Source organism: Ochotona princeps, chromosome 1, assembly GCF_030435755.1.
Source record: "Ochotona princeps isolate mOchPri1 chromosome 1, mOchPri1.hap1, whole genome shotgun sequence".
NCBI classification, from domain to species: Eukaryota; Metazoa; Chordata; class Mammalia; order Lagomorpha; family Ochotonidae; genus Ochotona; species Ochotona princeps.
This window is the reverse complement of record NC_080832.1, coordinates 100986552-101001713: the sequence shown is the minus strand read 5'-3', so window position 1 is coordinate 101001713 and position 15162 is coordinate 100986552. Positions and strand designations below refer to the sequence as shown.

The 15162-nt window shown below is 37.4% G+C and overlaps 1 protein-coding gene across 3 annotated transcripts in view; it reads right to left on the bottom strand.

Annotated features, from left to right (window-relative positions):
• The window catches only part of PTCHD4 (patched domain containing 4), a 182758-nt gene that overhangs the window by 119018 nt on the left and 48578 nt on the right, over positions 1-15162 (bottom strand). For all 3 annotated transcript variants that reach the window (XM_012928474.2, XM_004590427.2, XM_004590428.2), the window contains one exon: positions 2939-3419. In XM_012928474.2, the coding sequence (XP_012783928.1) occupies positions 2939-3419 (481 nt within the window). The remainder of the gene's footprint in view (positions 1-2938; positions 3420-15162) is intronic.

The window sequence follows — 15162 nt, the reverse complement described above, 5'->3', positions numbered from 1 at the left end:
TCTTTAAATTCTCAATCCTATCTAGGCAGATTATGTGTGCCTCTAACAATCTTTTCTAAACTTAAATCTGGAATGCACAATTTTAGACATATAAATTTTCCGTTATCATCTGAAATGATTTTGGAATTATTAATTAAATGAAAAACTATAAAAATAAGAACAAGCAGATGAGTACACAACGGAGCTAAGTAGTCAACAATAAGGTGAGTGAAGTAGTTCAGTTGGATAATCAGACATCACAAGCCATGTAAACAGTCTCTGTGATAAATTCTGAGAGTGAATGGATTGAGTCTTGATACATTGAAATAAATATTCACTTCATCAAAGAAATCCTTTTATGAGTAAAGGAATAGAGGTACAGGCTTACAGAGGCTGGTGGTGTGGCACAGCTGGCTAAATGGTCTCCAGGAATGCTTACACCATATGTCAGCATGCCAGTTTGGAGCATGGTTAATTTGTTTCCAACCCCACTTTCAGTTAATGCATCCTGAGAGTCAGTTGATAATGTACTTATACTTGGAATCTTGCCTTTCACGCTAGAGACCAGGATCTAGTTTCCGGCTTCTTGGTGTAGACTATTCCAGCCCTGGCTGTTGCAGCCATTTGGGGACTGAACCAGTGGATGAATTATTTGTCTCTTTTCTCTTTGTTCTGTTTGATCTTCCAAGATGAAAATAAATAAATATACATCTTTAAAAGGGGATATAGCAGTTTATAGAAAGACTTTGGCTTCTTCCCTTTGCAAACTATAATTCACTCTATAATTCAGTTTGACATACATTAGCAGCAGACATATACAAGGGATTTCAGAAAATCCAGGAGAAACACATGTTATGAAAAAAAAAAACTATTTATAGGCTTAAAAGTTTTGGCACTTAAGTTTACCCCTTTTAATTTTATTTTTCCATGAGCTTTGTTTTTTCAGAGACAGTATGCATTAGTTCTTTAATAAGCTTGTAATGTAACAGTTCCCATTCAGATTTATCCCATTCATAAACAACAGGAAAACAGAAAAAAATCACCTTCCTTTTAAAACACCCCTTATAGGTATCAAACTTCATTTATGTTCAATAGCATATACTGCCTTACCACCTTCATTGCAAAATATTTTTTTGCAAGGATTTGATCTCCTTCTCACTCTCACTCTCATTCTTGCTCTCACCCTTTGTTAAAGACAGGACACACACAGGCACGCACACATACACACACAAAAAGCAACAGAGAAGACTCAAGATTAGAAGTTACATATATTGAAAGATTGTTATGAGGGAATGATGAAATTCTAACTTCATTAAAAGAATGTGATACATAATATTATTGGGTATTAAAAATTTAAAACTAAAGAGTCCAAATTCTTTAATGTGTGTGTGAACTGGAACAAGGGCACAAGGCAGGCTTTCTCCTTCACCGTCATGACCTTTTCTTCAGTTTTCAGTCTTGCTTTGTTTACTATTACAATCAAGTCAAGAGACGGAATGCCTCAAGTCACGATTCAAGTCATGAAACCGAATCAAAAACACAGAAATGATCCAAAAATAGACTCACTGATGTCACTGATGACAAACATTTCATACAATTCTTTAGGAAGAAGAGAAATACTTCTTATTGGCAAAATGAATATACACTTAGCAGTGCAGAATCCAGGATTCAATTTCTAGAAACCAAATGCTCTTTCTTATTCATCACTGAATCTATTGCATTCAATATACCAGCTAGCTACTTAAAGCTACTGATAACTGCTGAACATCTATTATCTGCTAATATCATTACTCATACAGTTCAAGTAAAAATCTTTGAAGATTGTATCATTATTATCTGCACTTCGTACAAGAAGAAATTGAGACTCAGGGAGAGGAATTAATTTAGAGTTACAAAGATGTGGAATTTACAGAAAAGTAAATCCAACCCAAGACCTGTGAAATGAGACTGCTTTCTGGTTGTTGTCTCAAAAAAACCTCTGGTTTATGTTATATAAACACGAAGGATTTTAGACACCTGGGAGTCTTTCTAGTCTCATGTTTACACATGTTTAATTTGATAATAGATTCTAATTTAGAGCTGATTTTTAGACTGTGGAGTGAAAACACCATTTTATAGTTGAAAACCCTTGCTCATTTCAGTTCACCCTCGAGAGACTATTTCCAGCAGACTCGGAAAATTACTTCACATAGGGAATTACATCACACCTGAAAGAACACCTTCTCAGCTGTGTCTTTTCTAGCAGAAGACATGAGCTGGTTGCTGACCCCTCACTCATCATCATTCCCAGATTTTATCTTCTTTTTCACACACACACACACACACACACACACACACACACACGAGAAAACCTGTGGAAAGAGATAATATTAACTTTAGGCGCTTATCAATTATTTTTACTCACCTTAAAAAAATGGAAGATACGCTTGAATGACAATAGGAACGTTTTAGCTTATATAGAGTTGGGGACTAGAGTGTATCTGTACAAAATGTTTTAGATGAATTAGTAACTTTTATTCAGAAGTTATTTGAGATTAGGATATACCAGCAGTTCTCTGAATTTTCAATTCCTGATATGTATTCTGTATCAATTTGAGGATGCCTAAGAATATGACCTACACAATTTTTTTGCAGTAAATATTGGATTTCTTCAGTTCTGCTACACAAAATCACTAACCTATAGTTTTTGAGAAAAAAAATCCAAGTAGAGAATTCCTCTATTGAATAATTGAAAAATATTCTATACTATTAAATTAAATGGGAAGAGAGTTTGGTCATCCCATCATTTTTCAAGAAGCCCAGCAGGGATGAAAACAGGCACAGCCCTAAGCAAAACTTTAGAAAATCACATAGACACTCAAAAGTAAACTTAAAATAGACATCCACCTGAGAATTCAAGAAATGTGCTACCTTGCCCCAAACCGGTAAGAATCCGATTACCACAAGGAGGGATAGTTACCCATGGCGAAGAACGGGATTCCCAGCAGGGTGGAATTGTACTTTCCATCTGTGATGAAGAAGATCCCTGCGGCCGTGACGATTGAGATGCACACGGTGAGCACCCCTAGGAGGCCCAGGAAGGGCTTACTGCGCAGGCAGTCCTTCATGGAGCTGGACAGGGTGGCTGTGGTTAGGATCAGCACGAGGCTCACCAGGACCTTGCTTCTGGCCAGGATGCTGGTCTTGTGAAAGTCTTTCCAGAGGCTAAAGGATGCTAAAGAGTAGAGCTGCAAATCGTGGTGCTCCTCCTGGAGCTTCCTCATAAGCTTACAGAACTCATTCTCCCACTTCTCCCCTATAAGGTCTTGGGTGGCAGAGCCATAGGTCTGGAGGTAGTAGGTGATTTGAATGGCTCTGGCAGACTTGACCCGCTGATCTTTGCTGTTTGGCACTTCCACTACCCCTCCCAGTTGATGTCCAATAAAACTGTTCCTGCCATCCTTGAAAACAGAAAAAGGGGAGACTGCAGTTACCAGAGGGATACACACTTGAGGGAATAGATTTTTACTCTAAAGTGAAGGAGCACAAGAAAAGCAGAGGCAGGTGCTTGTAACTGTGGAAGTGATGTGGGTGGAGAGGCAAGTTACAAATTTGTATTCAAGTTTTTGGAGCTACGTGGGATATCATGCATGATAATTAGGATTATAAAAGGTGCAGCGAGTAATGGGAAGCTATGCCAAATTTGCTACATATATCTAAAAAATACCTAAATATTATTTTGATCTCACATATACCTTCTGTAATATGCTACTAAACTCATCAATACAGCAACATGTTTTATGATTCAGTATCATTGGAAAGTGAAGCATGATTTGAGGCAACAACATTCCAAAAATCTAAAAGTTATCAAGACAAACCTACTTTTATACACTAACACAAACATCATATTAAATAACATAAAAAGAAAAAGACACCAACACAAATATCCTTGCTCTATATGTTCTGGGATAATAAAGGCAAAACAATATAATAATATTGCATTTGATAATTGATTTAATGGTGGCAGAACATTTCCTCAATAGGATGTAAGCACCTGTTTAGTCATTACAATACTTGCTCCAAATAAGCTCCCAGACAGATTAATAATTTTCTGCAGGAGATAGCAGTCAGATTTTCCAAACGAAATTGGTAAGATGTTTAGATACATAGGACCTTCAAAACATTAGTAAAAGAATTGAACTAAAAGGGTTATTTTAGTGGAGTTAAAAAAAAAAAAAAAACTTCTCAAAGAATGCACTAAATGAACGCACATTTTTGGCATCAAAAACCAATTCCTATTTAATTGCATTTTTTCATGAAATATTTGAAGTACTGCCATGGAGTTGCCTGACATTATCTCAGTTTCAGAATTAGACATGAGATAGTGTGGTCAAGATCTTTAAGACCAGAGTGTTAAGGAAAACCATCACTTCATTCCGAGGTATATAAATAGAGTAACTTCAATAGATTCAGAACAGTACCTCCCATCTGATAGGCCTCAAAACTTTAGAAGAAATTCCTGAAAGCCATCACCAAAGTTTAACCAGTGTGGAAATTTAATTTTTCTACCATGAGTCAATGGTTGTCAGAATATTGAATAGGGAATTACAGGAGGACAGCACAGAAAATCTACTGCAGATATTGGATGAGAAATAAGCACAGGGAAAATTGATACTGCAATTAGACTGTGATGTTGGACCAGGTAATATATTTATTTTATGAAAATATAGAAAAGTTAAATCAAATGATGAAAATAGACATAATAGGTTAATCACCATGGGTGTTTTCATGAAACTCTGAAGCATCTAATGCATATCTAGAGCAATTATTATGAACTCATTTAGTTCAGACATGTATAACTGAAGCATTTGTTCATATTTGTATCTTTCAAATGAATGACTATAACCCTAGTAGGTGAACGAGTGTTGTAATCACAAAGATTTAAGAGGTTTAAAAAGTTGTTTATAACTATATTAATAATTGCATATGCCCATGTTGCCCTATTTGTTAAACAAGTCATTTCATGTTATTAACATGACTGGCTTTCGATAAAAGTATATATATATATATATTTAGGTTTATTTATTTTTTATTGGAAAGACAGATCCACAGGAGAAAAGGAGATATAGAGAGAAAGATCCTCTATCTATTGCTTACTCCCCAGGTGTCTACAAAGGCCAGAGCTGAGCCTGCAGGCCCCAGTCTCCCAAGGATTAACTCCACAGCTTAGCTTGTTTCTCAGAGGGTAACAGGATGAGCAATTTTGGCCTGATACATCTAGCCACTGGCTTAACCACAAGTTCCTGCTTCCTATTTGTCAAGTTATCTGCCAAGGGATTGGATAAACACTGGGAGGAACTCAAGGGATTTAGGGTGGCCACTACTGGGAGGAACTCGAAGGATTTAGGGTGGCCATTTGAGGACTGGATAAACACTGGGAGGAGCTAAGCAGAGTATAAAAGAAAGCCTGGAGTTGCAATAAAGATCATTCTGTCATCGATCGGCATTCGGTGTACTGCGTTTTGTGTTGTGTTGTAACCCTAGTCCCTCCGCTCGGCTCGGGGTACGTGGCGACGCGGGCGTTGCCAACATGAGCCTATCCAAAGCCAGGAACAAGGTGCTTCCTCCAGGTTTCCCACGTACATACAGAATCCCACGGCTTTGGGACATCCTGTACTGCATTCCCAGGCCACAAGAAGGGTTCTGGATGGGAAGCAGAGCAGTTGGGACATGAACCAGCACACATTTGGGATCCCGGCACATAAAAGATGCGTTCTTTAGTCACTAAGCCATTGTGCCATGCCCCTAAAAATATAATTCTTAAGAAGCATTTGATTTGAAGTTTCTTTTCCATTTTATTTTTCAGCTTAATATTTTATCTATTATTTTTGAACTAACAGTTTCAATTTACATTATTATCAAAAACTTAATGCTCCTCCAAATAAAGTATTCAATAAATACAAAATACAAGGTAGAATTTCAAAAGGGAAACAGAAATGACAATAAACAATAATTAAATGCAAATATGTTTAATTTTATTCACTTTAAATGTATTTCAAAATAATCAGAAACTTAACTGTATTAGTGTACAATTCATTTAAAAATAAATCCTGAAAAGAGCTGGCATGGATTGGCTCATGCCTCGCTGGGTGGGACACAAAGATTAGTCACTCCTCACCATGGTGTTGAGGATTCCCCCCCCACCAAAAAAAGTTCCGCACCTTAACTGTCGACAAATGTCTTGTTAGAGTTACAAGCCAGTCTAGATTATCCCAAAATCTGCCAAGATCAACAAAATTATACTTCAACACAACAAATGGCTAAATACTAAAATGAAATAGACACGAGACAGCTGAATGGTACCTTATAGCCATTTTAAGGTATATAGCAGCCGGTCCGGTCCTGTATATAAACTAAAATTGAAATGTCAATGAGCTAATCAGAGGTTATGGTTAAGAACTTGCTTCTTTTTTTTTTTTTTTTTTTAACATACTGGTTACTCAAAACCATGTCAATTCCTTAATGTTGCAAATTGCTGTTGATGTTATATTGGGACTCTTAATTGACTGGGATGATATTCTACCAGCTCTAACTTTGGACCAGAAATGGTCTCCCCAAGAAACTGTTCAACCCATCTGGACAATAAGTAGCTGGACTCTGTGCTTGGTATACGTTTGCAAGGAAAGAATCTTGATTGAATTTGAACTGTAATACTGCATCAAGGTGCAGAAGTCCACCAGGGGGGAAGGGAGGGTTGGAGGGGTGGGGGGATTCCCACAGCCTATGAAACTGTCACATAATACAAAATAATTAATAAAAAAATAAATCCTGAAATAATTTTATTTTCAATTCTTTTATTAGTCTGATGTTAACACAAACACTTTTTTCTATTTAAAAAAATCTGTTATTTCCTTGGTTCCTTTGCAATTTTCTCATCTCACTGATAAAAATCAAATAAAAATTTGACTGTAGTTTCAAGACTTTTCTGATGAAACAGGTGGAGAGGAACACACACCTTGAGGACAGAGGTAGAAATCCTATTCCAAAGGAGAGATTGTGGAATACAATTTCTACTCCTCAAGAGGATCAAAATTACCCCCTCAGTTAAGTTCATTTATTATCATTTTAACCTTGGCACATTTTTTTAGCTTCACCTCTGCTTCCATTTGTTCAACATTCTGCCTCTGATGTTGATTATTTGAAAGACAAAATATTTAAAATACTTTATTTTCTCAAGCAGGTGCAGCTATATCTCTCTTTATTCATGTTTGTCATCAAAAAGATTTCTCAGGGATGTATGGTGGTCCTGTATTTATGCATCCTTCACCTGAAGATTACAGTGGATCAAAGAGGATGCTGATAATGTGTCTGGACAAAAGAAAAAACTTAAGGAAGGCAAATAAGACTTTTACATAACAGACCTTTTTTGGATTTGGCTTGCAGCTAACATCCTTTTGAAGTTGTATAGCTCTACTTTCCCAAAAATACTTCATAAAAGTATGTTTTCATCCTATTGTTTCCCTTTATATTTAAATGAAAATAACAAGAAAAATAAATTTCTTGCCAATGGTCTGTTTTCTGTGAACTATAACAAAATAAATAAGTTTATTTGGCATCTTGGAATCCAAATTGTATTTGAAGATCTATAGTTTGTGACTGGTTGGCTTAATCATACTACTCAGTATAGTTATTTGAAATTCACTTGCATACAATACTTGCTTGGGGGAAATTTCTATCATTTTTGAAAGAGAGAGGTAGAAGAGTTTGGTAGTTTACCAAACTAATCTATTCATAAATACTACTCTAGGAAAAACAAGGAATGAAGATAACATTGGAACTATTCTCTGGGCAGAACTCTTATAGCTGTAAGATGTGTGTGAAGATGAATGAAGAAAACACCTAACTAGGAGTCAGGTAACTTTACTCAGAGCATGTAAGACATAGGAAACTCAGAACTGGTTCATTTTCCCTTCTATATTTTTGTTCTCATCCATAAAAGAAGCAGATATGGATATAAGTAACTTTGTACTCAATTTTGCAGGAATTTTTCAGGCTTCTAGTCTGAAACTATCATCTGTAATGTATATGGAAGAAATCTGAGTGTTAGAAATAGTATGGCTTACAAAGTTTTGAATGGGCAATTTTCATATCTAGTCAAGATCTTACCAATCACATGATAAGTGTGTTTGTTTAGTAGATGAACAAACCTAATTGCATAAAGAAGCAAACTGTTAGTCAAAGAAAACGAGGGTTTCTATTCAGACCTTCTAAGTCCAGTCATTTCTAGAAAAGAAGTGGGGAAGGAATGGTTCCAGCGAAGCCACTTTGGCTCGTGTTCCCCAGTGAATATTCGTTGGGATGAAAACTGATTTTACTCATTGATCCAGTTTTTCCTCTCCACTAGCACCTACCCTTTAGTGCGTACCTATTTCAAGTCATTCCCTTTCTTTCCAAATTTCCTATGCAGCTTCTGAAATTCCTTCAGATGCATAAGTCATTTTTATACCCCAATAAAGAAAATAATAAATTTAAAACTGACAAAATGGTAAAAAGTTGCTTCTGCTGCTTTCTTATTTCAATGCTTCTCTGAACAGACTTGACATGATTAACATGACATAATTTTGTGTCTTGTTCATATTCTTTTTAAAATTTATTTATTTTTATTGCAAAGTCAGATATACAGAGAGGCAGAGAGACAGATAGGAAGATCTTCTGTCCAATGGTTCACTCCCCAAGTGACTGAAACGGCCAGTGCTGTGCTGATCTGCAGCCAGGAGCCAGGAACTTCCTCCAGGTCTCCCACGCGGATGCAGGGTCCCAAGGCTTTGGGCCGTCCTCTACTGCTTTCCGAGACCACAAGCAGGGAGCTGGTTGGGAAGTGGAGCTGCCAGGATTAGAGCCGGCGCCATATGGTATCCCTGTGCGTTTAAGGCAAGGACTTTAACTGCTAGGCAATAGCGCTGGGCCCCTCATTCTTATTCTTGTTTCCATATCTATTCTTCTTTATTCTGAGTACTGAGCTAGAACCTCCCTGTGTAATTCTAAACTGGGTGTGAGCACTTCTGTACCTAAAATCTCCCCCTAACCTTCACAGATACACACTAGGAACCGCTTGCTAGGGCTGCCCTGTATAGCCCCTTGCTGGAGAAGCCCTCCGACCTTGCTCCTACCAATCATCCTATAAAATGTGCTCCAGCTTATCTGGCTCTTTTCCTACTCCTTTCACACTCACCAAGTTAAAATCTTCCTCAGGGTCTTTGTGTCTGAAGTTTCTTGTGCCTGGAGTATTTTCCTGTTTTGTTATGATCTTGGAGGTATCAGCATCAAAGAAAACCATTTAAAACACATCAGCTACAGGGACATGTCCTTCCCCACATCATTCCAATGCACTGTCCTAGTTCAGCTTTTTCTCCTAGTGATCTCCATCTGAGATAATCTGAGATAACCAATTGCTCCTCTTTGGTCACCTCTGCTAGCATGCACACGTTGTGAGAGACGGCAGCTTTCCTATTTTGCTCACAGATAATTACCTTATGCCTAGAACAGAACCTATTAACATAATAAAACACTCCATAATGTTTGTTAAGTAAGTAAATCCATCCTGGAATATAAATAACTAATCGTAAATTATTTTTAGAGACTGTTCCATGAAGATCAGTAATATAAGAGACAGATCAAAGTGCCTGACGTCAGTAGAGATTCGGATGAAAAGAGGGAGATTTAGAAATCAGGTTAACACTTTTTTCCCCCAATCTGCTTATTGTAGTGTACAATTTCCCCCTAAATGTATTCCTTTTCCTTTTTTACATCAAACCTGTGCAGTGAGCCATCAACATGCAGGAGACTAGGGTGATGTTGGCAGAGGGAGAAAGTGGGGATTTGCCAATGTTAGGACCCGGAGGCAAAGGGTGGCACAGGTGCTCAAAGAACTGAAGTCAGGGGTAGGATTTGAGGCTAAAGAAGCAGTTTCTTCTGTAAGGACTGTGAAAGCTCACCAAGGAGAGAGACTGAAACTTGCTTCAATGCCAAGTAAACAGTGGTGTTTAAGCAGAGGAGTGACTGGATCGAACATTTGGAGTGAATATTCCAAGGCCCAGTGGAAAATAATTCAGGGTATAGGAGGTAAATCTATAAGAGAGTGCTCACTTAGAGACATGCTACAGGATTTCATGGTCTTGATGCAGAATTAGCATAAATGAAAGCTGTAGGAATCTCAGGTAAGTACATTGCTGCAAGGTGAATCAGTTGAAGTGCAGGTCGTGATATTGTCTATGGTCATGGAGCATCTCATCTCATCTCTTCAACCACAATGATGCTGGAAATAACATTTCTAGAGTTCTTTATGTAATTTAAGTTTTCCACTTTGTAGTTCTAAAAATTATTCTTTCCTAGGCCGGGCACGGTAGCTTAGCTGCGAAAGTCCTTGCTTTGCAAGTGCCAGGATTCCATATGGGTGCCGGTTCTAATCCTGGTGGCCCTGCTTCCCATCCAGCTCCCTGCTTGTGGCCTGGGAAAGCAGTTGAGGATGGCCCAAAGCCATGGGACCCTGCAGCCGTGTGGGAGACCTGGAAGAAGCTCGTGGCTCCTGGCTTCGGATCAGTTCAGCTCCAGCCATTGCAGTTGCTTAGGGAGTGAACCAACAGATAGAAGATCTTCCTCTCCTCTGTATATCTGACTTTGCAATAAAAATAAATACAATCTTTTTAAAAATTACTCCCTCCCAAACCACACATCAACAGTAGTAAGGAAATTAAACTCTCAGGCATGAGAAAATGAGTTCTTAAAAAAAATAAGGATAAAAAAAATAAGGACGGAGACATTAATGTCACAGAAAAAAATACTTGAGGATGTTTTGAAATTACGAGACCAAGTGTAATATTTGCTCAGTATTGTGTACACTATGGTGCTATTCAGGTGCTTTCTGCAATTTGCAACACGGCCCTGATCCAAGAAAACTGTAATTCAGATTTTAACGATTTTTGAGGCTGCAAGGATGTTAGAAACTTTTAGATGGCCAACTGTCTCTTATTTCTTGGGTAATAAGATCTTTCTGTATATGGCAGCTAGTGATATTTTTAAAGGACTATGTAAGGTTTGTTTCAAGATATTTCTTCATACTTATTTCCTAGAATATTTCTTTGCTTAACTCCCAATGCCAAAGGTACACAAAAACTAGAATTAAAGCAAAACGTTGACTTTCCCTTCTGGAACTTTTTATTTAGCAGAAGCAAGAAAATAATAAAAGAAAAAATTATAGAACATATTTTAAAAACAACAGAATTGAAGACTTCAAAGCATAAAAAATGCTTTAAATAAGTAAATATTTTTGTTATATTTCTCATCCTGACAAATGTGGTGGTATTTTTTCATTTTTTTTCAAAAAACAAGGTTTAAATAGTAGGTTTCTATGTTACTGAAATGAAATAACAACTTTAAATAACAAGAATATAAAAAAAGCTTAGTAGTATAATCCAGTATACGAAGTAATTTGGACGTGGCTGGAATATTTTTTTAACATACGTGGCAGACGTAGTAACAAAATTTAAGAGGTTTATTTTATTATCCTCAGCACCTGTTCTAGTCACTCTCTGAGGAGCCAGAAGTTACCAGAGAGGGCAAGGGCAGTGGCAGAAGATGTAACACAGAAGCTTTTACAACTACAGTGTAGCTCAGTTAGTTGCTGGACTACTATTTCTGACTCCCATGTTCATGTTTTTTATACAACTATACAAATACCAGGTAATTTATGAATATAATTAAAATGCATGAAAAAGAGGGAACACAATTTGGCAGTATTCACATGGACTCAAGTGTCACCTGCTTTGCTGGTGTTTCCAGCCTCAGCACGCTGTGGAGTTCTTTGCACTTCTGGGCTTCAGAGAAGAATCTAAAGTGTTGTGAGAATCAAGTGTGTCAATACATGTGTAGTATTTCAAATAATCTCAGAACTGGCATTGTATACGAGTGGCTTTTTTTTTTGTAAATCATGTAAGATTATTCCACATTTTTCAGCAAGTGTCTGTAAAGTGATGGAGAGAGCAGAGTATGGGTCCAGGACACCTGGTTTCAAGTTTCGGTTCTGCTACTTTACAGGAGGGCAATGGAAGACATACTGTTTAATATCTCACAATACCAGTTCCCCCATGGTCAAACTAGCATATTTGGTTATATTATACCTAAAGGTCTTATTTTTTTTTTTTGAATTTAATGATTCATTAGTGGTAGTCATTACACTACAAGATCTGCTAAAATAATTGTCCTTAAGTGATATGGGGTGGACCAGAAATGATAAGAAGGGGAAAAATAAGATACTGATGTCCATTTACACAGAAACAAGCTTTAATATTTTTTGCATCTAGACCAAGTTGGTTTTTATCTCTTTAAGAAACCTTCAGAAAGAATTATTTTCAAATCAGGAATTTGTCACATTTTACACAGAAGAAAATAATCTCTGAATGGCTCAGGTAAGCCAATCTATTTCTTACATAGTAAAATTCATTTTTATCTCAAGATTTGTTATTTTTAAATTTTTTAATTACTTGAGACACATTGCAGAGAGAGAGAGAGAGAGAGAGAGAGAGAGAGAGACTATCAACTGGTTCATTCCCCAACTATTTACAAAAGAAATGGGGCTGGGCTTAGAGCCAGGTCTCTCATTTAGGCAGGGACCCAACAACTTGAGCTACCACTTGCTGCCTTCCAGGGTACACATTAGCAGGAAACAATCAAAAGTACAGCCAAGACTCCAAAATCTGATATCTCAGACAAGTGTAACAAACAGCATCTTAATTGCTAGGCAAAATCCATGCGCGTATCTACTGATTTCTATTAATATCCTCTCTACTGGGTCCAGTACAATGATTCAATCAGCTGATCTTTCCCTTGCTGGAATACCATATGGGCACTGGTTTGTCTCTAGGCTGCTTCACTTCAAATCTAACTCCCTGATTGTGATCTGGAAAAGCAGTGGAGGATGGCTCAAGTGCTTAGGACCCTGCATTCACTTGGGAGACTAGGAAGAAGCTCCTGACTTCAGATCGGCTCAGTTTATTTAAAAATGTTTACATAAATTTATAAAGTATGTATAGAACTAGAGTTAGCATCTGTTTTAAATGATAGCCCAATCAAATGGATTTTTATTACAATTTACATTACTGATCTTGTCCCAAAATTTCCACAAAAATGATTCTATTCTGCTAAAGCAAGTCTTCCACAGAGAAATGTCAATGATGACTCAATGGAAATTACCACATAAAACATTCTGAGTTCTGGTGCTGACCTGCATGAGAAGTAGGTGATCACTTACGTGGAAGCATTTGAAGAATACAGTGAGTCCTTGGAATAGTGCCAACCCTTAAGCAGAAGGACTGATGTCCTACCATTATAGCCTTTCTTTCAGAAGAAGGACCTCTCTTCTGAAAGCCTTATGACCACAGGCTGGATAAAAGTGTGACACTTGTGGCCATTAGCACTTCGGTGGCATGAAAGAGCAAACTGACAGCCTACAGACTCAATCCTCTGAACAGAGTTAAAGGTATTCTCTAGAAATGGAAAAGTAGGAAAGATGAGATGCTAAGGTGCCATGGACATCTGTATGAGCTGCTATAATGTAAATACATGGGGATACCCAAAGCTGTGGCATACAGAAGAAAATAGGTAAGAAGGAAAGAATTGTTTAGTCACTCAAGAAGTATTCAATGAACACATGCTCTGTGCCCCAAACTAAGTATAGAGTGCCAAACAGAGATAGCTCCACACTTCCAAGAACCTAAGGTTCTGGAAGGAAGTTGGCGATGGGAGAAGATAAGTAAGCAAATGGTATGTGTGTGCGTGTGTGTGTGAGGGAGAGAGAGAGAAAATACCATGATGCCAGTTATGGGAGCTATGGGGGAGAACCACCTCACCTAGAAAATGCTAGAAACCCTTCTAAAAATGTGGCATCTTTGCCAATGCCTGAAGCATGAGTATCAAAAATCAAAATGAGTAGGGGATTTGATTGTGGACATGGAAAAGAATGATCTAGGTGGAAGGAATAGAAGCCAAAAGACCTACAGGAAGGCAGGCATGTATGTATTCCTGAGATTGGGAAAACTACTGAAGCTATAATTGCAGTGTCTGTATAGGGGGGAACAGGGGAGAGGAAGCTCCACAAATAAGTTTGGCAATGAGAGTAGAAGTTTGTTTATTCCAAAGCCTTTTGGATACAGTGTGAATAGTAAGTATGTGCCATCAAGATGGAAATGGGCAACAGGGAAAGGCATGGCACCTCTTTTTTGCATTCTTTACAGTTTGTTTAAACCAATCTGTATGTATTTAACTGATTTACACAAACCTAAAGAGAGTTTTCAGATCTTACAGAATATCTACTATTTCGAAAGTAAATGATTGTTTTTGTTTTTGTTTTTGTTTCTGTTTTTTTGTTTGTTTGCTTGTTTTTTGTTTTTTTTTCAACATACTGGTTACTCAAAACCATGTCAATTCCATAATATTGCAAATTGCTGTTGATGTTATATTGGGACTCTTAATTGACTGGGATGATATTCTACCAGCTCTAACTTTGGACCAGAAATGGTCTCCCCAAGAAACTGTTCAACCCATCTGGACAATAAGTAGCTGGACTCTATGCTTGGTATATGTTTGCAAGGAAAGAATCTTGATTGAATTTGAACTGTAATACTGCATCAAGGTGGAGGAATCCACCAGGGGGGAGGGGAGGGGGAGGGGTGGGGGGACTCCCAGAGCCTATGTAACTGTCACATAATGCAAAATAATTAATAAAAAAATATATAATAATAATAAAAAAGTAAATGATTGTTACACCTGGACTTTTTCCAAGGAACAACATTTTCTAGAGTGCTGGTGGGAAGAGTTTTTAGTTCCTAGAAATGTTACAGTTGTTGAAAATGAACATTTACTCTAATTCATCCCATAAGTGCATTGAATTAAAATAAATAATACCTATATTGAAAGTCTGGGAGGAAAATTGGAAGTCTGTATGTAGAAAAGAAGATATGAACAAATATATGAAAAATTAAGTCCCTTTGAAGAGTTTATTTATTTATTTATTTATGAAACAAAGCAAACCAGTTGTGGCCTGAAAAAGCAGTAGAGGATGGCTCAAAGCCTTGGATCCCTGTACCCATATGGGAGACCTGGAATAAGTGCTAGACTCCTGGCTTTGGATCTGCTCAGCTCTGGCCCTTG